The sequence below is a fragment of the Astatotilapia calliptera genome, chromosome 20 (genome assembly GCF_964374335.1).
Source record: "Astatotilapia calliptera chromosome 20, fAstCal68.1, whole genome shotgun sequence".
In the NCBI taxonomy this organism is placed as follows: Eukaryota; Metazoa; Chordata; class Actinopteri; order Cichliformes; family Cichlidae; genus Astatotilapia; species Astatotilapia calliptera.
In genome coordinates, this window is record NC_137441.1 from 14,348,007 (window position 1) to 14,375,297 (window position 27,291).

Sequence of the window (27,291 nt, forward strand, 5' to 3'; positions counted from 1 at the left end):
CGTGTTCGCCATAATGATAATAAACCGCCAACACAAAGCTGCAATCAAGCAAATTAAGCTGAGGCTGTGAGTCAGTGATCGATGCATTGATAAGCAGTTATCGGCTATTTAAGTCTGGACTAATACAAGTGGATGCGAGTCGTTGTGAAATTGAGAAAAACGAGCAAGAACTGAGCGGAACAACAAGGTAAAGTTAGCATGCTAGCTAACTATCCAGGTTCACGTCTAGCTTCTTCCTTAGTGCTGTGTTACATGTGCAGGAAGGTGTTGTCGTAATCTAAAATGACAGGTTTTGCATTTCTGGACAGTTCGTCCTTACTGCAAGCTGTAGTACTGGAAGAGAAGAGTGGCTACTTTAGTGTGCTAAGTACATTAGCTTCCTTGTTTAACAGCTAGCCAAACATCGCAACAGGCAGTAGATGTGAGTTTGCTGCTGTCTGTTTCAGTTAAGGTGAAGTGCGTGTAGGAAAACAAGGAAAGCATTTGAGTTTAAATGTGTTTCAAAAAGAACAGAAAATATTTTTAGCAAACACTGACTTAAACAGAAATTTGACAGTTGCGGCAGTCCCTGGAGGACTGCTGCAGCTGCACGCTCAGCTGTGAAAAAGCAACGGAGCGAGTCAGCGTGCTTTGTTCTCCCGACTGGAGCCAAACAACCTTCAGACTAAGCCAACCGAAGTTCTCGTATGCTCCCCTTTAATAATGCCGTGGTGTTGTTTTTATTTTTAAACTATTATTAGCTACGGATAGTGGCAGCACACGAGTGTGGGCTAAGCTGTAAAAAGTGCACAAATAAATAAATTCTTTCAGTGATCCTAAATTATTAACTGGGCAGATGAGGTAAATGCCTAATTGCACCAAAACTCTAAGGTCCCCCAACGCAAGTTTGTACCATGTTATTTTGCCTACGTAATCCCTTAAATTGCAATTTTGTTGTACTACTTCTGACCTATAAGTCATTTAAGCAAAACAAAAAACCCTACTAAACAAAGAACCAATTTTAATTTGTGTCTTTAGCCACTTTATTACTGGAAACCTGTTGTCATTTGTTGCATTGTCTTTGGTCAAATTTTTGATCACCAAAGATAAGTGTGGCAGGCATAAAATAGTATTTTTGTACCAAAAAGGAAATGACTGTTAGTGGAAAACTTGTATCTCGTATCCTTAAGAGAGAAAAATTACAACAACAAAAAAGTACAATTGGAGGAGAAAAGAAGTGGGAGGTTTAAAAGTATTTGCATCAAACGAACAATATCTGAAAGTCATTCCTTGAAGAAATGTGGGGGGGATTAAGCAAAGACTTGGATAAACTGGATGGCTCGATGCATCTGCTGTTCGCTGATACTTCAGAAATGGTCTGAGTAGAAAGGTGGCTCTCAAGAAGCTCTGCTTTAAGGAAAATGGGAAGACATGGCTGAGATATGCGAAAATACACAAGAACTGGACTGAAAATCAGTGGCAACAGGTCTTATGAATCGAAGGGCATTTTCACAACCATAGGTTGTTTTTTCTGGTCTTGATAAGTTGTAGCTTTCCCTGTGATTTGGTTATCTGATATTTTTATTTTTATTTTTTTGGGGGGGGTTCACACAGCAAGCAAACCAAAATGCATCACAACAATCCACATGCGAATTTTCAGGCTGCTCATTGGCCAGATGTGTCTGGGGAGGGGCAACAAAAGTAAAGCAGGAAGAAGGTGTTGTATTCTGGGCTATTGGAGAACATGGAGAATTTGCGTTCATTTCATGGCTAGTTGCTAACCCCCACAGAGCATTGCACAGCTGTAGTATCTTGCTGCATTCAGAAAACAAAGTATACATAACTACGAGAAGTTCTGTAACGCAGACTTACAACTAGAGCTGGGCGATATAAGATTTTTTCATATCACGATATGTTTTTTTCATTTCAGGCGATAACGATATCTATCACGATATAAGCCAAATAACTATATTTGTAAGATTTAAATGTGCCGTTGCTCACAAGTAAAATGTGAAATAATCAGCAGCTTGTTTTTATTTAAATATTTATTTCCCATAATAAGTTCAACAGGGTAGATGTACTTAAGGAACATGAGACTTTTTTTAGATAAATAAAGGCAAATATTGCAAACTACAGAAAAGGCAGCCGCTAAAGCGTTTAAGTTTCAAAATAGAACAAACAAAACAGACTAAATTGTCAATTCCACTTAGAAACAAAATATTAATTCTAAAAATAAATCTTAGTTTGTTTTACAGAAGAACAGACAAAACTGACTAACTTTTGTCAATATCAAATAAAGTGAGAACTAAAAGGAAATTCTCAATCTCTCCTTGTATAGCTTAGCTTTTCAAACAGTTTTAACAGTTACTTTAGTCTGACAAAAGCCGAATGACGAATTAGCGCTTCCAGTCAGAGACTGAGGCTACGTCCACACGTACACGGGTATTTTTGAAAACTGAGATTTTCTGTTTTCGTTTTAAAAAATAATCCCGTCCACACATAAAGGGGGAAATGAAGGAAAACGCTGCTATGAACATGCCAAAGCAGCAGGTGGAGCTAGATTCCTAACCGTGCAGAAATGTTGGCCAATCAGAAGTCTAGAAGCCTCGGTGGGAAAAAGTAAACAAAGCTGGGGCACAGAACCGAGTCGTATGTGTGGAGGGACAGTAACTGTGTGTATATGTAAGCATTTAAACACTGCAGAGAGTAGAATTAACAGTAACAGTATTGTAGAAATTCATTTCACCGAAACAATAACGTGGCGCACAGTGTGACGTCAAAAAATGCACACACCTTTGACGCTGCGTTTTCTCCGTTTTTCTAGTCCACACATAAATGCAAAAACGGAGTTTTTAAAAATCTTCGTTTTCAGTGACCAAAAATGCCGTTTACGTGTAGACGAAAGGTACAAACGCATAGAAAAATCTGCGTTTTCAAAAATACCGGTACGTGTGGACATAGCGCATGCACCAGTTTATTGTATTTCCAGACTTGCTTTCGGCACAATTTACAGCGCACGCTACTCTGTTTTTTGTCAGACTTGAAATAGCCGAAATACCTTCACACTACGGAACTTCTATGGCTCTTCCGTTCGACAATCTCTCCGGCATTGGAACCATCATCTGTTTTCTCTTCGGTAACCTTCGGTCACGCTCGGTTGATTTCTCTAGTCGGCTCACTCTTTTCCTTAATTACCCGGGCGGTAGGGTGGCTGGCTGCTTCCCAAACAAATACACATGTGCGGCTTGGCACTTGTGCTGTACGTAACAAGTCACGTGACGTAACGCTGCGGCGGTGATTGGTTTAGCTCTGCGCTACGTAATTTGGATTGGCTGTTCTTTTTTTCTTTGTCTTTTTTTTTTTTTTAAGAGGACAAGAGCGGCGAGGTCTAGTTTAATTTTTCTATCGAGAAAAAGTTATATCGCGATACATATCGTTATCGTTCTATCGCCCAGCTCTACTTACAACATACACCTGGTAGTTAGGATCGGATCAGGTTCACACTTTAAACAAACCACTCTAGAGTTCATCTGGAACCGCACTGAGACCTTTTGGAGTAGGTGGTTTTGTTTCGGCCTGCACCCATGTGCAATTACTGCACAAACAAACCAGTGTGAGATCTAAATTGACTAAACACTGCAGGTGGGAAGCACCCTAAATTTGAAATTTAAGGTTCAAATCATCATCAGTATTTATAGAGGAGGTCAGGAGAGGGGTACAACAGTGAGTGTCTACAGTCATCTGTAAAACACGGTGGAGGCTCTGTCATGGTTTGAGACTGCATTTCAGTCAGTGGTGTTGGAGATCAAAATTAATTGTATTATGAAATCAGAAAAACTACTCGGATTATGATCCACTATGCAATGCAATCTGGAAAGCACCTGTGAGGCAGTGGCTTCATTTTTCAGCATAACAATGCAGTAAAAGCATACCTGGGGCCTGTTCTTCGTACCTCGCTAAGTAGGTTAGCCGGATTAGATTGTTGACGATTTCGCGTGATCCTGGATCAGTCGGTTCCCTGAAGCTCATCCGGGACTTGCTGTCATAGCAACAGAGCCGTAAGCATAAACCTGCTCGGGAGCAGGTTTACTTTATGTAAACAGGATTAGATCGCGGCCACGCAGGTATGTCCGCTTCATTTATACGAAAGCAACAGCGATATTTTTCCACTGTTTCACCATAAATAAATATTATCAATGTAACTAAAGATAATGCAGCACTTGATCCTTTTATTGATTTCACACAGATACATACAGGTCATTTCCTAAAAAAGGGAAATGTACTATTAACATTCTATTACATGTATGTGATTATTACAGATGTAATTCATATTTCAGAGTAGTAATTGTAAATTACTTCGTGTAATCAAGATGAGAGACCACGGCTATAAAAGCGAAGGTGGATTTGGGAAGCCTGTCGCAGCCATGTCCTGTCCGTATACGCGACCAACCCATTGCGGAAGTTGCAAGATTGATAAGGAGAGTCCTCAGAATTCAGCGTATATTGCGGGACAGACAGGATCCTTTAGCTCAGCGCGACAGTGTGCTCATAGAGAGATATCGATATTCCCGTGAGGGTATTATTTACTTATTAACCAACTTGTTGACGAGGGGGTGCAGGACCACCACCTGTCTTTTTTTCCTCTGCCCTTTTCTTGGTTGCTGTTATGAACAAACTAACAGAGTATTACAGGCCAGTATTACCTTGCCAAGAGACGCAAAGCAATCTAAGAGATAAATATTACCATTCTGTAGAATACTCCTGTATTCCACTTTTACTTGTTCCCATGTTCTTGTGGGTCCTGTTGTGGCTCTAATGTGAAAGGGGATATAATATAACATATTATAATATAATATAATATAATGCCATATGATATTGGACAATATAGTGTCATATGATAGATCTACCCTACCGCCTACTGGTGTTGGCCAGAGGGGCCGATGGCGCGATATGGCAGCCTGGCTACAACCGTAGCTGCCTCCACCAGTGTGTGAATGTGGGAGTGAATGAATAGTGGTATCGTAAAGCGCTTTGGGTGCCTTGGAAAGCGCTATATAAATCCAATCCATTATTATTATTATTATTATTATTATTAAATTACCTACGAGTTTGATTTGTCAGCAACTTTCTGCCAGCCCTCTCTCCTTGCTTTTGCAGCCTTTGCAGTGTTCTCTTGCGTTTTAATTAAACTCTGAAACTCCTGAAATCCCTCAATCAAGAGTTCTTGCTCTGCTGCCGGAAAATACCGAGCACGCCCCTTCGACATTTTCGCCGACCAATCAGCGGGTTGCCGATCAATGTTTCTACTATCGATGCGTAGCCCCTTTTACGACACCCAGTGATGTCACATTCCTGCGTCCAGCTGTAGTAATCGTCAACAGCAGGTGTGTTCGGGGAACCGGATTAGCGAGCTCACGGTTAGCGCGATGATTTGATCTTGGATGTGTCATTTGATCTTGGATGTAGTAAGCGACGTACGAAGAACGGGCCCCTGGATAGTGTTCCTGTGTGTGTTGGTTTTTCTGTTGTTGTTTTGTTTTGTTCTTTCTCCCTATCAGTCATCGGTTGGCTTACACAGAGCCTGGACCTCAATATCACTGAAGCAGTATGTAGCCTTCCTGATCAGTTTTGATAGAGAAGCAAACAAAAGACATCCAGCGTCCAAAGATGAGCTTTGAATGTCTTTAAAGAAGCCTGGAGAATATTCCTGAAGACTTGCAATTAAAGAAATTACAGGAAAGCTTGCATAAGAGAGTTCAGACTGTGCAGAAGAATAAAGAGTCATAAAAATATTGATTTTCAATCTTATTAGAATTGTTTTAAAAAAAAAAGAGAGAGAGCGAGAGAGAGACGTCCAGCTTTAAATTTATGCCTTGAACTTATATTTTGTTGAAAAGTTGTCATAACTGGTTGGTGCAAAAACTGACTTGTAAAACCTCCAGCCAATGTCATATTATGTTTTCAGAAAAACTGCAAGGCTCTCACCAACAATTGTCATTCTAGGTACATTCAATAGTTTTTTGTGTATATGAAGTTTGTGAAATGGAGAAATATATGCCCTTTATTTTTTCTTTCTTCTGGTGAGTAAAATGAAGTGTATTTATCACTTGTTTGCTTTTGACTGCTGGTGAAACAAAACAAGACATTTTCTATTTCTTGTGACAGAAAATTGTTAAAACTATCAAATATTCAGATTTGAGAAGCTGGTACCACAAAATTTGAGGAAGCTTTGAATTTTAAAAATAACAAGGTGATTAAAAGAAGGTTCTTTCCGTATCTTTTTAAGTCTAAAATTGTGTTTTTTCTGGGCTGTCGGAAAAATGTTAAAACTGACATAAGTAGCATGACACGTGGCTTCTTAAGAGGCTAATCCAGACATGATGTTAAGTGCATTTTTGTGCTGTGCTAACAGGCTGTGCTATGGCATCGGCATCTGCCAGTGTGGACTCCAAGGCAGAGCTGACTTCTCTACTTGAACAATGGGAGAGAGAGCAACAGGGCAACACGCAGGACCTGGTCAACATCCTCACCAAGTAAGCTTTGCATATTGTTTATGTTGGTGGCACCCAGCCTTTGTAATGATCCCAGAGGCCTTTGTTGAAACCACCTGTGATGTCTCAAATTAAATTCTAATTCAAAATACTTCAGATAAGGTTTTAAGTCCTCATTGTGGTATTGAAGAGTCAGTGTGGCAAATTGTGTACATTTGTACTAGCATGCAGAGGCAGAACTGACTGTGTGTAATTTCCCATTACCTCCTGATACTTACTCAATTTAGTCTTCATTCTTAGACTTCTGTTGTTTATCCCACATGTAGCTGCAGTCATTTATTTTTACTTTGAGCTAGCTTTTTACTAGTTCAACAAACCTTATACTTTCACTTTATTCTTAATGTTATCCTTTTTAACTGTTTATTTGTTGCTTTTGGCTAAATGGTTAGACTTTTTTGGTTTTTGGTATCTAGATTTTTGATTCAAGCTCCTTTTTTTCACATGAAGTTGTAATTTTCTTAAAAAAAACAACAAAGTTCAAGTGTAGTTGTACTGAATTAGTTTTGAATGATTGACACAAAATAATACTTATTTATTGTATACTGGTACTTTGCGCCACCCTCACTGTTTAAGAGCATCCTCCCTTTAGGCCAGCTTATTTCTTCAGAAGTAAGGATTGCACACACCCAGAGCAGTGTGCATGAGGTCATCATATTGTCAATTGCACTGACATCATACAAATCCCAGAGCAGAAAGAACTCACAGGGAATACTTACATGGTGACCTCTTATTTAAAACTTTGGCCATGTTTAATAGAAATCTCAACCATTGTAACGGATAGAAATGGCAAAGAAAGAGCAGCTGGCCTCACAAAGGACTGTTTTATGCAGTGTAATTAGGATGATTTGAGGGTTAGTTAAAAAGAGTTAAACGTGCTCATGCGCTGTAATTTTCAGAATCTCAGAGCTTGTTGAGAAGGAGACAGAGGAGTACCACAAAGCAGATCCTGACCCTTTTGATGATCGACATCCTGGTATGACAAACACGGCGACCATAGAATTGCAAGTCTACTGCTGATTTTAAGTGTAATTTATGTTTTCACATTTTCCTTTTTGCCATTAGGGAGAGCTGATCCAGAATGCATGTTAGGGCACCTCCTCAAGATCCTGTTCAAGAATGATGACTTTATGAACGCAGTAAGATTATTGGATGGATTTGAGAACGTTACCTTTAAAATAATGGGCATTTTTAGCAGCTCACTCAGAAGATAATTAATCTTTATTTCCCTTTGTAGCTTGTGAACAGCTACGTGATGACCAGCAGAGAATTTTCCCTTAATGCCGCAGCTTGTCGCCTGCTTCAAAACATCATGCCTGGATTGGAGACAGCTGTGGTGTTTCAAGAAAAAGTATGTTACTCCTGACTTCATTATGAGATAACTGTGAGATTTAGTCTTCAAGTTTTCTGGTTGGAAGAAAATGGAAGACACAATATTTCAACTATTGTTATAGCCTGTAACACATTTTTGGAGTTTTGAAGATGTGTGTCTTAATCAGGTGTTTTCAGCGTTCAAAGGTATGTAAATTGACTCCAACAAAAAGATGTGGTTTCCTTTTGATTTTATTGTGTTTATTTGATTTTATTTGATTAAATTCATCAAGTCCCAATTTAAGAAACACCGTGACTGTAGTATATTAAACAAATTGAGCAATAAATAACAGTACAGGCTGCAACTGAAATTAAGATCTCTTTAAACCTCCTTCAGCAGTAACAGCCACCCTCAGATGTTTCCTGTAGCTGCTTGTGGGACTTGCACCACCACACACACAAACAACTGTCGTTGACTGAACAGCGCTCATCAGGCAATATCACTTCCTCTCAGCGTGCTTATTTAAGCCATTCCAAAACAAACCAAAAGCTCTTTCTTCTTTTGAACTGCTCTGTTTATTTGCTTGGCTGCTTTCGATCTATGACTTGTTGCATCATAGATCATCTTGTAAGCATCAGATAACGGACTGCTGCCCTTCCACTTCCCTGTAAACATTTCACAATGCAAATTTGCAACCAGAACCTGAAAAATCAAAGAAGGCCCAAATGGCGATGTCTCTTTCACTATGCTTTGATGTTTTTGAGTTTCAAACATCAGGTAGTTTTTACTTCTGGTCTGTTTGGTCACAAAGTAAGATTCATTTCTTTGAGGCGGTGATACTGACTGACAGAGCACTCCACCACTTTTAAAAACACTGTCTAAAGAAGTCAGTTTTGTTTGTTGTGTCACAGTCCAGTCTACAAGTTAAAATTTAACTGCAGCGCTGTATTATTTGACCCATGAAGATAAATGTCATACTGCTTCTCAAAACACAAGACCTTAAAGCTTTATTTTAAAAAGGGAATCCACATTCACTATGGGGGGGGGAAAAAAGTACAAAACTAGTGACGTCCTTGGTGTGCGGATCCTTGGTCAGGTTAAAAAGTTAAATTACATCTGTACAAATCATGTGAATTTTTTTTTTTTTGAAAGTCATGCATTCTTATTTGAGCAAAGAAAAATAAGAGCCACCTTTTGATGAAATTTGGTACTCTGTGTCTGCATGTGCTTCATCACTCCTGTGTTTGCTCTTCTTAGGAGGGCATAGTTGAAAGACTCTTTAAGTGGGCTCAGGAGGCCGAGCAGCCCCTCAGAATCTATGCCACAGGCTTGCTGGCAGGTGCCATGGAGAATCAAGACATTGCAGCAAACTACAGAGAGGAGAACTCTGTTTTGGTCAGTGGAGGTTTCTACTCTTATGTATCAGGTTGCATTAACAGGGTAATGGCATGCAATGATGAGACAAGTAAATACAACAGGTGATTTAAAAATGTTTTCCAGCAGTTTGATCAGAACCAGTAGGTGGTGTAAAGCAGCTTGCTTTTTCTTCTTTACTTTTGACAGGTGCCTTTGATGCTGCATCGGTTGCGTGAGCTTCAGAATAAAGATGCTGAGAACAAAAGGGATATCAAGCGGCCCAGCCCCAGGAAGACACTGAGCGAGCCTTTGTTACCTCTGGATGAGGAGACGGTTGACGGAGGCTTTGAAGAGAAGCCATTCACACCTGGGAAAAATGGAGCCGAAAAGGAGGGGACGGGACAGCCGGAAGATGGTGAAATTTCCTTCTCAACTATGGAGCCTGAAAATGAGCTTTCGTTCCGTCTTAACTCCCCTCACAAGACCAGCAGCCGTGCCAACTCGGCTGTGAAAACCATGATGAAACCCATGTCTGCTCCGGGATCTTTGGCAAATCAAGGAATGTCTGATGGCAGCAGTTACCTAAAAAGAAGAGCTGAGAGGGAAAGTGGCAGGACCTCAAAACAGAAGCTAAATTTCTCTTTGCCAGAGCCAGAGAGGAACTTCAGTGAGCTTTCCAACAGCAGCTGGACTGAGATGAGCCCCTGGGTGATTGGTAACAACTATCATCTGTACCCTTTGACCCCAGAGATTGAGCAGAGGTTAATCCTGCAGTATCTCACACCTCTGGGGGAATATCAGGAGGTTGGTCCACTTTTATCAGCCTATAGAGTGCTTAAACTTGCAAAGATCAGCTGAATAATTGATATGGATTGATATTTTTATAATCTGTTAGTTTAAACGACTTCAATGTCCAAATTCAATTAATTTTTTTAATTTAAGGAGTAATATGATAGTGAACATCGGGCATTTTAGACTAGTGTTCTTTGTAGACTGTTGAGGATTATACAAGTTTTAAATAATATTGTTTTAATGCAGCCCTTGTAATATGAGTTTTAATCATTTGTAGTTCATGTGTTTGACTGCGTTTGTGTGTTGGCACATGTTTACCAGCAGATGTCAGTCTTTCATAATTTTTTTTTTTTTAAACTTCTCTTCTGATTATGTTAAAAATGTGTTGTTGTTTTTTAGTTGTTTTTTTTAGGTGTGACCTTATACATTTCAGGTTCATCTAAGAATTAAAAAAAAAAAAAAACCTAGCAGGCAGACCAGGCATTGACAAATCTTTAAAGTACATTCTGTCCCACTCTCTCCTACCTGCAGCTGCTGGCAGTGTTCATGCAGAAGGGAGCTCGGGAGTTGCTGATGCATTACATGGATTTAAAACAGACCAATGATGTGCAGCTCACCTTCGAGGCTCTCAAGGTAAGCAAAGTTTCATGTAGTCGACCTTTCACGGTGCCTGAAGCGCAACAAGGTGCTCAAAAGTCTCCTGTTTTCTTCTCATCCTCACAGTATCTGGCTTCGCTGCTGTTGCACAAGAAGTTTGCTGCGGAGTTTGTTGCTCATGGAGGAGTTCAGAAGTTGCTGGAAATCCCCAGGCCTTCAATGGCAGCTACTGGAGTGTCACTGTGCCTCTACTACCTTGCCTATAACCAGGATGCCATGGAAAGGGTACGGAGAGTCACAGTAATATACAGCAATGGCTATTGTATCCTTATTTTGCTTTAGGTTTATTTTGTGGACTAAGATGAAGTCACTTGTTAAAAATTTGAAATGAGATGACTAACATAATGATACTATGTTAGTGATCTGTAGAAGATGACATAATTCTGTGCCGTCAGTCAAATATAATTTTTTGATTAGAAGCTACACTTAGGTTTAATACTAGTAGCAGTTCATGTTTATGTTCATGTCTTTATCTCTTCTCAAGGTGTGCATGTTGCCTCACTCCATCCTGTCAGATGTAGTTGGCTACACGCTGTGGCTGCTGGAATGTTCACATGCATCTGGCTGTTGCCACGCCACCATGTTCTTCTCCATCTCCTTTTCCTTCCGTGCAGTCTTGGAGCTTTTCGACAGGCAGGACGGCCTCCGACGTCTCGTCAATCTGGTGAGACAAACCAGCAGTCCTCGCTTTAATGTGTAAAAGTAAATGTGTTATTTATAGAAAATAACATAATGTGGGTACAGCATTGACTGCCTTTCTTCAAATGTAGAAGATCCTAATTGTGTACTTTCCTATGCTATGAACTGACTGCTTTCAGATTAGCACACTGGAGATCCTGAATCCCGAAGATCAGGGGGCGCTGCTGAGTGATGATGAGATTTTCTCCAGCAGGCAGACAGCCAAGCACACCTGCATGGCGCTGCGCAGGTACTTTGAGGCCCATTTGGCAATCAAGGTGGAGCAGGTGAAGCAATCCCTTCAGCGCACAGAGGGCGGTGCCCCCATTCACTCACAACCGTACTACAAGGTAAGCAGAAGACTTTTTATCTGTTAAACATTTTGAAGTATTTTATGTTGTATTTAGTAATGCATATGTGTTTTGATGAAGTAATCTGTAGTGATGGTGTCTCATTCTTCAGGCTGTCAGCTATAGCCGTGAGCAGGTTGTGGAAATGATGGAGTTTCTGATCGAGCACGGTCCACCGCGACTCTATTGGGAACCAGCAGAGGTCTTTCACAAGCTGTCATGTGTTCAGCTCCTCCTGCAGCTTATATCCATTGCCTGTGACTGGAGGACCTACTATGGCAGGTATTGACATAGCAGTCATTGTTAAAATGCCTTTCATACATATTTTTTCATACATATTCTAGACAGTAGGTTTTATCAGTGCACTCAAAGTGATGGTTATTGTTCTTTCTTTGTAGGAGTGACACTGTGCGCTATGCCCTTGACATCCTGAGTATCCTCACAGTTGTTCCCAAGACTCAGCTGCTGTTATCCGAGGCTGTTGCTGTGCTTGATGAGGGAGGATCCACAGTTTCCACTGTTGGTAAGTTGTTCCATTTTAGTTGACATTCATCTATCAAAGATCAAATACAATTACATTATTATCTTTTAATATTAAAAAGTCTCATTTTACTTGTATATCAGTGGTATTCACTAAATGGTGACACATTCAAACAGCTTTTTATATGGCCATCTGTTCACAGAGCCATTAGAGAATTTCTTGTACAATAAAATCAAAATTTATTATCACTACCCACTGAATGCAATAACATGGAGCAGCTCTGTTTTTATTTGTTTATTTTGTGGAACCTTTGCCCAGTCCTTTTGAGATATGGCGTAACTCCAGGTATTCCTTTACAAGGTTTTTAATTTCATCTTTTTGTTTTGTTTTGTTCTCTCAGGGATGAGTATAGTTCTGGCAGTCGCGGAAGGAGAGGTATTTGTGAATGATGCAGAAATTCAGAAGTCAGCACTGCAGGTTGTCATCAACTGCGTTTGCGCTCCAGATAAACGCATGTCCAGCATTGGCAAGTTCATTGCAGGAACTCCCCGTCGTCGCCTTCCACAGCAGACCAAAGCAAACGAAAGTGTGCTCACTAAGATGTGGAATGTAGTGCAGTCGAACAATGGCATCAAGGTAGAATTAACACACAGCACACAAAAAAAATGGGTGGTTTTAATGTTAGAAAGATAATATTGGCTTTTTTTTTTTTTTTTTTTTTTTTTTTTAAAGCACTAACAAAAATGGCCTTCTGGCAGATCAAAGTATATCTTATATACTGACAGGAGCTGGAGTGGTAAATGAAACCGATTTATTTGATAGCTTTTATAATGGGTAACACTTAAAGGGTGAACTTCTTAAACCCACAACCACCCACATTTATATACTGATGTACTCCACTGACTTACACACTAAGGATCTTCTGAAACCTGTACCAGTGCAGCTGAAACATTACAGACAGAACTACCTAAATATTGTAACATTTGAATTCAAAGACTGCAAGAAAGATGTGGTGTTTTCTTGTAAACTTAGCTTAAGTTTGCAGCTAAATCTATTGAGGTTGTCCAGGATTTGGCATCGTCTCATGTAAATGATGGTGTATAAAATCACAACCTGCATCTGTTTTCTTCCACTTATCCAATTCAGTGTCGCGGGGGAGCTGGAGCCTATCCCAGCTACCATAGGGCAAGATAGCATAGATCAATCCGGGTTACACCCATGGATAGGCTGCCAGCACGATAACCCAAAAATGAGGCGATGTTCAATTTTCACATTTAAACCATAAATGCATCTGTTAGGAGGCTGAGGGGAAGCACTAGCGGCTAGCAGCACATCTTTTTTGTACAAACATATTTTGTCAAAGTCACCTTGACTTCACAGACAGAATTCAAGTTCAGCAAAGCCAGCTGGATGAGGTGTTCCTCAGCAAAGAATAGTGGGACGGTAGTTTTCTCTTTTTAGTAGGATTTCCATTATGTTTCTTCTCCTGGTCTATGGCTGCGCTACAGTGAGGGTATAATGTAAGGAAGAGATATAAAGTTGTAAATGTGATTCCCTTTAAACCTCTTCAGAAGCTTCTTCTCTCTTTGTGCATTTAAGGTATTGAACAATCCTTAAAAGAAAATGAGGAATGATTTCCAGTTTGGGGAAGGATGTAAGGAAGCATAAAATATGACAATAAAAGCACTTTTACTAAAGCACTATGATAACGAGATCAGCTAAAGCACTGAATAACCTACATTAACATTTACAGTTTTAGTCTGCTGCTGCTTATGCCCTCTGCTTAGACACCATTGTTTTATTCTCCTCAGTTCGGAGCTTTCCTGATCAAGACACTTTCGCTTATGCCCTCAGCCCTTGTTTATAACTTACACTTTGTGTTTGTCCTCTAGGTTCTGCTATCCCTGCTGACAGTGAAGATGCCCATTACAGATGCAGATCAGATCCGAGCTCTGGCCTGTAAAGCTCTGGTGGGTCTGTCTCGCTCCAGCTCTGTCAGACAAATCATCAGCAAGCTGCCGTTGTTCAGCAGCGGACACATCCAGCAGCTCATGAAGGAGCCTGTGCTCCAGGACAAACGCAGCGAACATGTCAAGTTCTGCAAGTTTGCTGCAGAGCTGATCGAAAGAATCTCTGGGAAACCGTTGCTGATTGGTACAGATGTGTCTCTGGCATGGTTGCAAAGGGCCAGTGTGGTTGCTCAGTCCAGGATCACCTTCCCTGAAAAAGAGCTGTTGCTGCTTATTAGGAACCATCTTGTGGCCAAAGGCCTGCATGATACTGCCACCACACTCACCAAGGAGGCAGATCTCCCGATGGCATGTTTGTCTCACTCTTCGCATTCTTCTTCTACCTACCCACCTGTTGCCCCTCCCCCTCCTGCCTCTCCTGTTGCTACTCTGCCTCGCACACCTCGGCTGGCCAACGGTGTTGGATCAAGACTTGGAAGCAACCCCTCTCATTCATCCACTCCAGGATCCAGCCACCCTCAGACACGTCCATCAACTTCACAGCCCAGTGGAATGCCTGCTGCTGCTGCTTCTGCTTTCCCATCAACATCTGTCCCTCACTGTAACAGTGGCTCACCACTGATTGGGCGAATTGTTTTCTCACGTGAGCGGCAAACAGGGTGCAGTACAGTAAGTTGTAAAAGACCTCGGGTGCTGCGGCAGAAGTCTGACCATGGGGCCTTCAGCCAGAGCCCAGCTATGAAGAAACAGTTTGACAGGCATCTGCCGTCTCCTCCTGCATTAGACAGCATTATTACAGAGTACCTGAGGGAACAGCATGCACGCTGTAAAAACCCTGTCGCAACCTGTCCACCGTTTTCCCTCTTCACCCCCCATCAGTGCCCTGAGCCCAAACAGAGACGCCAAGCACCCACCAACTTCACATCCCGACACACGAGGAGAGTCGTATATCCAAAATATGGAGGTGTAGATGGAGGATGCTTTGACAGGCATCTTATTTTTAGCAGGTAAATATCTTTGTTTCATTTTCTGTTTCTGAGGCTCAAGTGCGAGTTAATCGGTCAGCCCCCTCACAACCACTGATGTAATTCCTCATATTTTCTTTGTCCAGGTTCCGTCCCATCTCTGTGTTCAGGGAGGCAGACGAGGATGAAAGTGGATTCATGTGTTGTGCCTTTTCAGCCCGTGAGCGTTTCCTGATGCTCGGAACGTGTACGGGGCAGCTCAAACTCTACAATGTGTTTACAGGCCAGGAGGAAGCCAGCTACAGCTGTCACAGTTCAGCTATCACTCACCTGGAGCCATCACGGGTTAGTAGAGAGAACCACAAGTAAATAAATTAAAAAATATATATATACAATTTAAAATCCACACTGATCATCATATTATGATTAAATTGCGTGCTATTTATTATGGGCTTGAAACATGTGTCATGTTATTATGTTTAACCTACTAGGACCTGGCGTCCACATATGTGGACATCACATTTTGGGTTTTCTAGACTAAAATAGTAAATTTTGCTCTACAAGCGCCTGATATCCACTTACGACAGGGGTGGGCAACTCTAGGCCTCGAGGGCCGGTGTCCTGCAGGTTTTAGATGTGTCCTTGATCCAACACAGCTGATTCAAATGGCTAAATTACCTCCTCAACATGTCTTGTAGTTTTCCAGAAGCCTGGTAATGAACTAATAATTTAATTCAGGTGTGTTGACCCAGGGTGAGATCTAAAACCTGCAGGACACCGGCCCTCGAGGCCTGGAGTTGCCCACCCCTGACTTGCGTTATACTGCCACTGTTCTATCAAAATTTAAAGGGAATGTCCTCATATGTGGATCGTATTTTTCTCAGAATCAAAATTAGGTTAAAAAAAAAATAAAGATGTTCGTGCAAAACACAATGTTTAGGTTTCTTTAAAAAAAAGTCAGCAGGAGGCTTGTTTGTATGATGTGTCCTCCAGCTGTTATTGTGACTGCAACACGGAGGACAGAGCAAAGAAAGAAACTGCTGAGGGATTGCAGCCATGCGTCAGCATCTTACAATCCACATGCATCATACTCGTGTTGTACCCAAGGTTGATTAGATCTGTGTCAGACAGTGTGCCTTGCAGTAAACTTACAAAATCTCAGCGTGTAGATGCCTTAAACAAGAGTGATGACAAATCTTCAAAACCTCTACCACTCATACAGTGAGACTAAATGTTTAAAGAAGACATCCTGTCAAGTGTTTAAGTGTTGAAAGTAAACGCATTTGCATTTTCAAGTATTATGTATTTAAAAAAATAAAATAAAATTTTTAGAAAGGAGAATGGGATGCAGTTATAATTTTTTTACATCAAGGCTGTTGAAAATTGCTTTTTCTAGAACTGTATTGTTTGAAAACGTGTCTGAAAGAGGATCTCGTCGTGTCTTTTTAGGATGGTTCTCTGCTCTTAACGTCGGCCTCTTGGAGTTACCCGCTGTCTGCACTGTGGGGCATGAAATCGGTGTTCATCATGAAGTAAGCAATGCATTCACAAAACTCTGAAGTCATATTTACCCAGCTACTTTGAAGTGCACATAAAACACATTCCATTAAGTAAAATGCATAATTGAAATATTTGGAGTATGAAATTATTAGAAACTGCTGCCACGTGACTTCTGATTAAGTCTGTCGAGATCTTACTGCTTCTATGTATGTGGTGATCTTTGCCCAGTGGTATAGCAGCTTTAATCTGTCAAAGGAGCCGCCAAAGGGAGTGTGATTTAACTATGCACAATAATGGCCTCTGGGCTGTAGTCTTTCTGGAAAACAAGCATGTGGCTTTATTCATCCGAATAGTTTAACCAATGCAATATTAACCCCGAGATTCTCAACAGTATGAGACTAAAGTGCTCTGCTGACTTTGTTTTTTGCTTAAATGTTAATCATGCTCTCTATTTCTTTAGGCATTCGTTTCTGGGCGACCATTATGTGGAGTTCAGCAAGCTTTCACAAGATCATGTCATCGGGACAAAAGAGCACGTAGCACGTGTACGTATGTTTTCCATAATGCATAAAAACAAAGCATCCAGCAAGAGGGTAAATGTTCATTCTCATTACTTCTCTTCACCAGATATATGATATCCAGACTGGTCAGGTTACTCTAACTCTAAACAACCCAGACCTGGCTAACAACTACAAGAGAAACTGCGCCACCTTCAACCCAACGGACGACCTGGTGCTGAATGACGGTGTGCTGTGGGATGTGCGCACGGCTCAGGCCATCCACAAGTTTGACAAGTTCAACATGAACATCAGTGGAGTGTTTCATCCAAACGGCCTTGAAGTCATCATCAACACAGAAATTGTATCCTTTCATTGTTGGGTTGGTACAACTGCAGTTTTAAAACTTTTACAGTAAATTTGTCATTTTGATCTTTAGACCATTTTATACCTCTCACTATTGTTCTCCAACAGTGAGGGGAATGTTTTTAAGGATGAGGATATTTAAATATTTATTTGGTAAAATTCTTGTTTTGATGAGTTTGATGGAAAACCAAAAATGCTACCCTTTCTTAATGAACTATTTCAATGGAGAGATAAAGTGAATGCATAATTACAGGTCAAGGAATAGTTGTCAGCAGTGGACTTTCACTGTAAATATAATTACTGTGACTGCTATTGGGAATCGTTTCACTGCTGAGCATAAAATATTTATTCCATTAGGGTTAGGGTTGTCTTGGGAATGGTTATTTATTGTTCTTGTTTCTATACAATTGAGTGTATCGTGGTCTTTAACTGAGACTTTTAGTGGGATCTGCGCACTTTCCACCTCCTCCACACGGTTCCTGCTCTGGACCAGTGCAGAATAGTCTTCAACAACAGCGGCACTGTCATCTATGGAGGTAAATACAGAATTCACTGCGTGATGGGTAATGTAGCACATTTGGCATCAAGCCTGCAACTCACTTCACAGTCAGTACAAGTGTGTGAAAGGTGTGTTTAGGTAGAAGGTTGGTAAGTGTGAGGTAAAGTGAGCACGTGTGTATTTGGTGAAAGGTGTGAATAGAGCCTGCAGCGGTAGAGTGTGTGTGTGTGTGTGTGTGTGTGTGTGTGTGTGTGTGTGTGTGTGTGTGTGTGCATGCTCACGCGCAAACTACTTGATACCATAGAGTCAGTCAGAGCCATATGGACTGAAAGCTCAGTGTTGGACTGGCAACAGAAAGAACCAGCTGGTTCATGCCACCTCACAGGAAGAGCCATGGGCGTGCAGTACTGGCTTTGTCTGTACAGCGAGCGTTTCAACCACTGAGGAGCCAGAACCAAAGCTAACCAGCTTGCTGGGTTCCTTTTATTTACTCTCCATCTCTCCCTGTGGCTTTTGTTTTTTGTAGCAATGCTGCAAGCTGATGATGAAGACGACATGATGGAAATGCAGATGAAAAGTCCATTTGGTTCATCATTCAGGACTTTCAATGCCACAGACTATAAACCCATTGGTGAGGGTTCCTACATTTAACTAGCTCAAATTTCAAATTGATCCTTATAGTTTTATTCATTTAATAATAATCACTGTCACTTTTTATATTCTATATTGATGAACGTATATATTTTTAAACCCACTGTAATACTTTTGTTAAACATGTTTTGTTTTTTTTTCCCCCCCCTCTTCTCAGCCACTATTGATGTAAAGAGGAATATATTTGACCTTTGCACAGATACAAAAGACTGCTACCTAGCCGTGATTGAGGTAAATTCCTTTTCATTACATTTTTAATAATGATTGCGACCATTTTTCCAAAAATACATGAAAATGCTGTTTTGTCCCCCCCCTCCCATAGAACCAAGACTCAGTCAACACTGACACAGTGTGCAGACTGTATGAAGTTGGTCGGCAGAGACTGGCAGAGGAAGAGGAGGAAGACGAGGAGGATCAGGTACTATTTATTTTTTGTTGTTTGTTTTGCTTTGGATGCAACCTCTTTGGTTCCTTTACGCAACACTAAAATTTCTAACAACTGACCTTCTCTGTTTGTGTTGCAGGAGGATGACGATCAAGAGGAAGATGATGACGACGATGAGGATTCGGACGACGATGTTGACACGGATCCCCTCATCGCCGAGCTGGAGAATGAAAACGGCGGAGAGGATGAAGATGACGAAGAGGAAGATGACGGTAACGATGAATTCTCTCCTTCCGATGAAGAAGTAGCGCGTCTCCTCGAAGAGGATGTTGATGCTGCAGATGATGACGACGATGATGACGATGATGATGAGGATGACGACGATAATGACGAGGATGACTCTGATAATGATGATGTCGATCTGGATGGCGATAATGGTGAGCAGAGGGTCTACAGTTTACCTTGTTCTTCAGGCTATAGCAATTTTCTTCATTTCATTGACTCCAAACCTGTCTGCTTATAGAAACAGAAAAAAACACGTCCAGCTATAGCAGCATGAAGTTTTTTTGTTTTGTTTTTTCATTTGAATAGTAACATTTCAGTTGCTCCAGTCAACATGAATGGAGAAAATATTTGTGATGCCAGTACATTTTTCTTTTTTCTTTTAACTACAGTGTATTTTAAATTGATTAAGTCTATAAACAGGAGGGACATCTGTTGGTGTGCCAAACTACCTGCTGCCACTATGTTCTGAAACTTGGCCACCTATCAAAGACTGGGTTATATTGGGGGAGTGGTAGTTTGTACAGCCTATTTTCTGAGCTGTTGGTCAGCAGGGGTGTTGTTTGTTTTTTCCTCCTGAAGAGTGAAGGTGACAGTTATAGACAGAACATGGACACTTTATTAGGTACACTTTGCTCGTACTGCCTTAGTTCTTCATGACATAATTTCAGGAATGGACTGGAAACATTCTGGTCCGTGTGGACACATCATCATGCAGTTGCATTTGTCGACTGCAAACTGTATCAGGGAGGCACTAATTTGGCATGAGACCTTGTGGATGCAGAGGCTATTTGAGTACAATGCATTCATTGTCATGTTCAAGAATCGAGTTAAGATGATTTTAGTTTTGAGACATGGCGTGTTATCATGCTGGAAGCAGGCATCATAAGATGGGTACACTGTCCCCAAGATAGAGGACCAAGATAGAGGCAGCAGATGGCTGCCCTTCCTTGAGCTGGAGGTTTCTTCCTGATTTTAAAAAGGAATTTTACCTTCCCATGGTCCCCAAGTGCTTGCTCATATGGTGTTGTCTGATTGTTGACGATTTCTGTGTTATTGTTGGGCCTTTACTTAACACTATAAAGCACCTTGAGTCAACTGTTTTGTCATTTGGTGCTCGTGAGGAAAAATACTGAGGTAGGCTGTGAAGTTTAAGACTCTGTACTAAAGGGCCCAAGAAAATATCCTCCATACAGTTACACCACTGAAGTCAGGATGGATATTATCCATGTCTTCATGTTGTTTAGCTCACATTCTGACTCTACTATCTGAGCACACAGTAGTCCTCTGACCTTTGGCACCAACATGGCATTTTCACCCAGATTTTTAGGGTTAACTGCAGCTGAATATTTTTCCTCTTTGTGAGGAAAATACCAGTAAAATACAATTTCTGAAATATATTTACAATAAGTCACTCATGCCACAACTATGCTACATTCAAAGTCCATTAAAATCACCTTTTTGCCTCATTCTGATGCTCCGTTTCAAATTTGGCAACTTTGGCACATTGTCAAGTTATCTTGACAATGTGTCTAAATGAACATTTAATTTGCAGTTGAGTAGGTGTATGTAACAAATTGGCCTTTAAGTGTATTAAACACTAGAAAGTGTAATATGAGAAAGCACATAAATTATGCTTGTCCATTAATCAGCACACCTGCCTGTGAGTACAATCACATGATCAGCATTATATTGATTAGTTTCACATGCACATTTTTGTAATTATAACATTAACAAACTAAATGTGTGCCTTTGTATAAACAACTGGGTTAGATAGTAGGGGTGGGGGAAAAAATCGATACTGTGTAGTATCGTGATATTTTGTTTGCTAATAATGTATCGATACAGGGACAGCAGAAATCGATATTTTGTTACAAAAAAAGTTTTTGTGGACTGGAACATGCTCTGACTTGAGAGCATGTTGATCCTTTTTCTGAGCAAGAATCCTGACATTCCTTCACTGTCCAAATGGGTTTAACTTTTTTTTTTTTTTTTTTTTTTTTTTTTTGGCAGCAATAAACATGACAGTTTACTTATTTTAATTTAAGACATGTTTTATTTTAATTAAGTTTAAAACTTTTTTATTTAATGTAAAATTATATTTTGTTTTAATTTACTTTCAAATTCTTCAGTTGCTGAATGGGCTGCATAGTTTTCATAAATTTCATAGTTCAGAATAGCTATAATTGTACCAGATGGTTGCATTCAGTTAAGCTGGACTAGACTGTAATACAAACCGTTCAGTTTGTCAGCAATAAAACTGACTGAAATGAGAGACTGAGTGAGACTTTGATATTAGATAAAATAAATATTGATAAAGTTTACCTTTATGTACAGAATCTGAATATCGCAAAATATTTTTAAAAATTGCAATAATATCGTATCGTGCGTTAAGTATTGTGATAATATCGTATCGTGGGATGTATGGTGATTCCCACCTCTATTAGATAGATGAGAATTATTGGAATGTAACCTAGAAGCATCTTTTAATAAATACAGCTCTGATGTCATGTAAATGATGCAGCACAACTGTTTGGTCAAATTTCTGTTTTCATGCCTGTCTGGTCATCCTTTTTTTTTTTTTTTTTTTTTTTTTTTTTTTTTTTTAAAATGCTGTCTTGGTTTATTCCAGACATTGAGACGCACAGAAGAAAAATCAGAGTGGACTTAAAGCTCCTTAACATTATTCCAAAGCTGCTTTGTTTTTGCCGTTTTAGCAGTTTCATCCTTCACCCAATGACCTATTCAGCACAAAATCTCACTTTCCCCATTTCTAAATCTGTATTTGTCTATCACACAAACAGACAGCTCTGACAACTCTGACCTTGAGGATGACATCATCTTGTCCCTGAACGAATGAGGAGCCATCTGCATCGGGAATAAAGGAAGCCGATGACCCGTCCACTTCTGCCCCGTGGACGATTGGTGCATAACGTGGGTCAAACTTGGAGCCCGGCCTGTTTGAAATGGCAGGTGTCTGCACACTTTGATGAGACTGAGGAGGAACGAGCTCACAGAGATCGAGCGGGAAAATCCATGCGCACAACTTGGCTTAACGTTGGGCATAAATGATTGTATATGATATAGTTTTATTTAAAAAAGGCTTGTAAAATTTAAAAAAAATGGCTGGTGTGAAAATAGGTTAAAAGAAAAGTTTTATATTTTATCACAATGGTTCTTTAAATGAGCCTCTTCATTTGATATTGACTGATTTTCTAAGCCTCTGTTTGGTCACAGATTAGTCTTTGTAGGAGATGCAGCTTACTTTGCAAGGCTCTGGGTCTGCATTTGTGTAGCTAAGGATACAACGCTCTCTCAAGCTTGTACTTAGCCACGCTGCCTAGAGTAATCACCAAAAGTACTGGAGTATTGAATTTGGCAGCTATTCTGATGCACAAACATGTTGCCACTGGTTCAGAAAGCATTCAAGTACCGCTTCAGGATTTACTTTCACCATACAAACTACACACAGCAGTGCTATTAGTGATTGTTGCCTCTTGATTTCAATATGTAAATAGAGAAAATTAAATCAGCTTGGTGCTCTAACTAGTGTGGACACTGTACACCTGCTTGCTGTCAGCATGACAGACATTAAAGAGGCCTCTACAGCTTTCCACCATTACACCCCTTCACCGGGTCAACACAAGGATTTGGATTCAGTGGGTGCTTCTTAAGATTACAGGGTTTTGTTTTGTTTCATGCTGGTGGTAACATCACAGGTCCAATCATTCATTATCAGTAAATTGCATTTATTGCAGTGACTTTGGCTCATTAAAGGATGGACATCTGGCTAATTCCTGGAACATTCAGCAAAAAATATTTCAAATTTGTGTTTTCTCTGAGAGAAAGACAGGATCTATGACTGTCAGCCTTGTGAAAACTGATGCCAAGCACATGCACACTTTCAGTGCAGTGCAGACATTTCATGATTTTTGTTTTTTGCCTTGTAATTATTAATTTTTACCTGTTTTCGTTTCCAAAAGGAAACTTGTACGTTGAGTTTCTTGACAGTTTATGTACAACTTGTATGTATCTAAAGTATTTTACTAGAAATAAAGAAAGAAATGAGGGGGAAAAAAATTATATCTTTAATAAAATAAAGATTTTTCTTAGATCAGAGGCATCAAACATAAAGCCTGGGGACAGAATTGGCCCGCCGAAGACCCCAATTGGCTCGTTGGACGACTTTGGAAAGGAGGACATAAATTCCGGACTTTTAATTGTATTTTCAGTGTTATAGCTTTTGCTGCCCAATGGCCATTCATACTAAACCAATGTAATTAAATGATAGTCCTGTCATTTTACAAATTGACTTCTTACAGTTTAAGCCCAATGAGTCGTGCTAATAGATTTCTCTAATTTACAGCATTTCTTTATGTAGAAAAACAGATTTGTTATTGAAATTGTGCTTTTTTTTTTTTATATTAAAGTATCTCATTGATTAAGTGTGTAGTTACATTTCTGCACACTGAGAAAAATGGGAGTTTCACTGATCTGGGCCACATAAGATTGAAGTGGGCTGTATGTGGCCCACGATGTAAAATGACTTTGACATCCCCGTCTTGGATAATGGCTGTCCGGCATAGCAAAGGCATCTTAAACACTGTGAACTTTTACAGTAAGGTAGAAATTTAATTGTTCTTCAAACAAGGAGCCAACAAAGGAAAACTTTGAGCAAATCTTTTAAGAAGAGAGTTTTTACTTTTTATACTTTTACTGTGAAGCAACTGGCTTGCAATTTCAAGATTTAAAAAAGGTGTTTCAAGATGAGAAAACCACTGTGCCATTAATCATGTGTACTATATTATGGATATATCCTGTGCTGTGCCTAATAGCAACAAAGGCACTACATGCTACTACTATTGTAGAATTGTTACTTCTTAATACCACATGAGTAAATACTCTGACAATTACTTTGCATTGTGTAAACAGAATGAATTTAGACATTAGATCAGTGTAATTCTTTCTATAGGGTTGGTGTGATGGAAGGGGATGCTAAAGATGGAGTGAGATTGCCGTGGAGACTAGTGATGTGCGGATCGATACTGAAATATCGATTTCTCCGATACCAGTCATTTATGTTCTAGAATCGATTCTCGCATTAAAATATCGATATTTTAGTAATTTAGGGTAAATTTGTAGTTTATCATTAACAGGAACACAGTGGAAATAACCTATATCCTTCAGATTGTCTACAATTGGAAGGAACTACTTCCTCTTCCACCTTTCATAGTCATGTGCGAAATATGGCTGTATAAATGTGTCGCAGCCCCTTGGCGTGCACACTCACAACAATGGCTGATCGTAAATGGAGTTATGTGCGGACGTGTTTTACATCCACAAACAGCCGAGACGTGGTTTGCGATACATGAATATCCTGAGTATTACTGGATCGGAAAGGAAATCAGTGGTATCGCACATCACTAGTGGAGACCCCTAAGGTTAGCAAATGAAAGAAGTACATGAAGAATATGACCACCTGAATTGTTTTTGGGCTTGTTTACATCTATGACTGACCTAATGTTGCCATTTTATTTCAGGTTCCTCTGTTGAACTCTGTTCTTTTGCAGAATAGGTCTTGCTCTCAATGAGAAGATCATATAAAGATTACAAGAACAATTTAATGATTAAATACTTCCACATTAAAGTTAAACTGGACATATCTATTATACCGATTTCCATTTCCAGCTCTATACTTTACTAGAGAAGTTTATCTCCACTTCTTTAAAGCCAGCTCCTTTCTAATTGGTTGCTCTTCACAAACAAAAGGTTTGAAGAATAAGCGGTTCAGCCTACTGTGCTCACCACCAAATATTTGCGCCTCAGGTTACCATGTTAGGAACAGCCACTCTGACTTCATATAGACCAAGAGTAGAAAAGAAACCGAAAAACTCAGCGTTTAAGGCAGTCTGAAGCGTGAGTTTATTTTCACATATGCTGACCTCAATATTAAAAACTTTGGCCAAGTTTAATATGAGCATCAACTTTTAGAACAGTTGGACGACCCCTAGGTGATCACAGTACTGAGTCTGTCTGTTCTGTATTGTGCTGTGCTTTGTCTTGCATGAGCCAATGGGAGGGTAATTAGCCTTATGAGCTACACCTGGGCCCAGTGAGTTTGGCTGTAGAAGTTCCCTCCTCCCCGCAGTCACACTCTGACTCTGACCAGCTCAGCTGCACCACGATCTTAGGGCTCTTTTTTCTTTTCACTGCCTCTCATTTATACATATGTTACACTAACTTGCTTATTTAATTTACTGATCTTTTTTCTTAGTACATTTGTTTTTCCTGACTTGTCTTTATCCCTCTCATTCCTTCTCACACCGGCTGTGATGCAGTATATACTGTACATGACACGAAATAAGGAAAGCCATTGCAGATCCACTTCAAAGTTATTGTGATTTGGGTTTTAATGTGGGATGGGAAAAAAACTACACCAGATCCATTTATGGCTATGCTGTACATTAGATCCATATGAATAATCACATCTTTATTTATGTGATATCCCTCGTAGTGTTTCTCGATTAGGTGACTTTCCTCAGAGCTCTTCACTGGTGTGCATTCAGAAATTTGCCACTAAACGTTTTCCTGTGGCCTCCCCCACAGCTAATAATAGAACACATTAAAATAGTCACCAGAAACACATTACAATGGATCAAATAAGTATCCTAAAATGTGTGTGCGCCTGCACAGGCACATGCGTTTCCATGTGCTTCCAAGGCAGATTAGTTGTACCGGGGAGCATAAAGTGCATGATTGTGAGGAGTGTAAAGACATACAAATGTGCGTGCATGTGTGTGTTGCTGTGAAAGCAGATGATGGATGAGATGGTAGCACATGCTTCTTATTACCTCCTCTGCTGCCTCTTATTGTCTGCTGGTTTTGGGAGTGCTGAAACAGATAGCAGCTCTCACCGTATCAGTCAGTCCACGTTTGCAGTGGACCCGTGGCTCGTCCTCGCAGTGCTGCTGCATCTGAAGGAGCTACATATTAATGCCTAAATGAAAGAGTAAAACACGGTGTTTAAGCCATTTCTCAGATCTAGCATTACATAAAACGTCCTTTTTTTTTTTAACCATTTGCATGCATTAGTGTCCGTTGAACATGTTTTTTGCTGAGTTTATTTCCTTAAATGTTTATTAGCTGGGATGCATATTTGGCTTACAAAATGCCCCACACTCCTGCAGCTTTATGTATGTGATTGGAACACCGCCCACAGTGTTCCACTTGAAGTAATAGACAGATGGGAGTCAGTCACAGCATCGCTATGATGGAGAGAAATTACCCTGCTGAATGCTGCCCTCCCTCCCACACTACATCAAACTCACTGGACGCTCAATATTCACCAAATCACTCTATTTTTCTAGTCATGACTGCCTTGTCTATAGGACAAGACAGCTTAATGCACTGAAATGACCACATGTGATTTGAGCAGTGGCTGAGATACTGTATGACAAATTTTATGAGTCGCCGCTGCACATTCATCTGATTTCAAACATCAGTTCTCTGGTTGTGTATTATTTTCCTGCATATATGAGAACATTTCAATCAATGTCGGTCTGCTCGGTGGATGAAAAGCAAATATTTTGAGAAAAAGCATTGATGGAGTTCTAGGATGAATGCATTTACTGGCATTAGGTTGCAGGGATTTTTATACCTCATGAACAGACTCCACGGCCTTGAAGTTTCACAGAAAACTGATGTTCATAGAGTTACTCATTACCCCACACAGCATTTTAAAAGCAGTGAGTCATACTGTGACACCCAGTGTTTCAGCTAAATTCACTGCATCATATACATGTCCCTAAAATCCAAATTAATGGGCTTACAGTCGAGCTGTTTGCTCTAAAAGCTGTTTAAATCTACACGGCTGAGTGTTGATCACATTCATTTGTTAAAGAGCTATGGTTTTGGCAACCTGAAGGAAAATTACTGTGTGGCCTGGGTATTTTATATTATTTGCACACGTACATGCTTTGACTTATTTAAATGTGAGGGTTTTTTAAGCCTTGAGGATATTAAT

At 40.1% G+C, this 27,291-nt stretch overlaps 1 protein-coding gene across 1 annotated transcript; it reads left to right on the forward strand.

Moving 5' to 3' along the window:
• The first annotated feature begins 46 nt into the window (after window positions 1–46).
• On the forward strand, window positions 47–23,713 carry dcaf1 (ddb1 and cul4 associated factor 1). The gene is made up of 25 exons (XM_026153987.2): window positions 47–187; window positions 6,392–6,512; window positions 7,427–7,503; window positions 7,593–7,666; window positions 7,765–7,878; window positions 9,097–9,234; window positions 9,403–9,999; window positions 10,519–10,620; window positions 10,711–10,869; window positions 11,129–11,308; window positions 11,463–11,672; window positions 11,785–11,954; window positions 12,071–12,195; window positions 12,554–12,789; window positions 14,046–15,130; window positions 15,235–15,433; window positions 16,538–16,620; window positions 17,049–17,133; window positions 17,216–17,449; window positions 17,894–17,987; window positions 18,477–18,581; window positions 18,759–18,832; window positions 18,924–19,019; window positions 19,126–19,423; window positions 22,073–23,713. The coding sequence occupies exons 2-25, from the start codon at window positions 6,400–6,402 to the stop codon at window positions 22,126–22,128; spliced, it is 4,704 nt and encodes a 1,567-aa protein (XP_026009772.1). The 5' UTR covers window positions 47–187; window positions 6,392–6,399; the 3' UTR covers window positions 22,129–23,713.
• The last annotated feature ends 3,578 nt before the right edge of the window (window positions 23,714–27,291 follow it).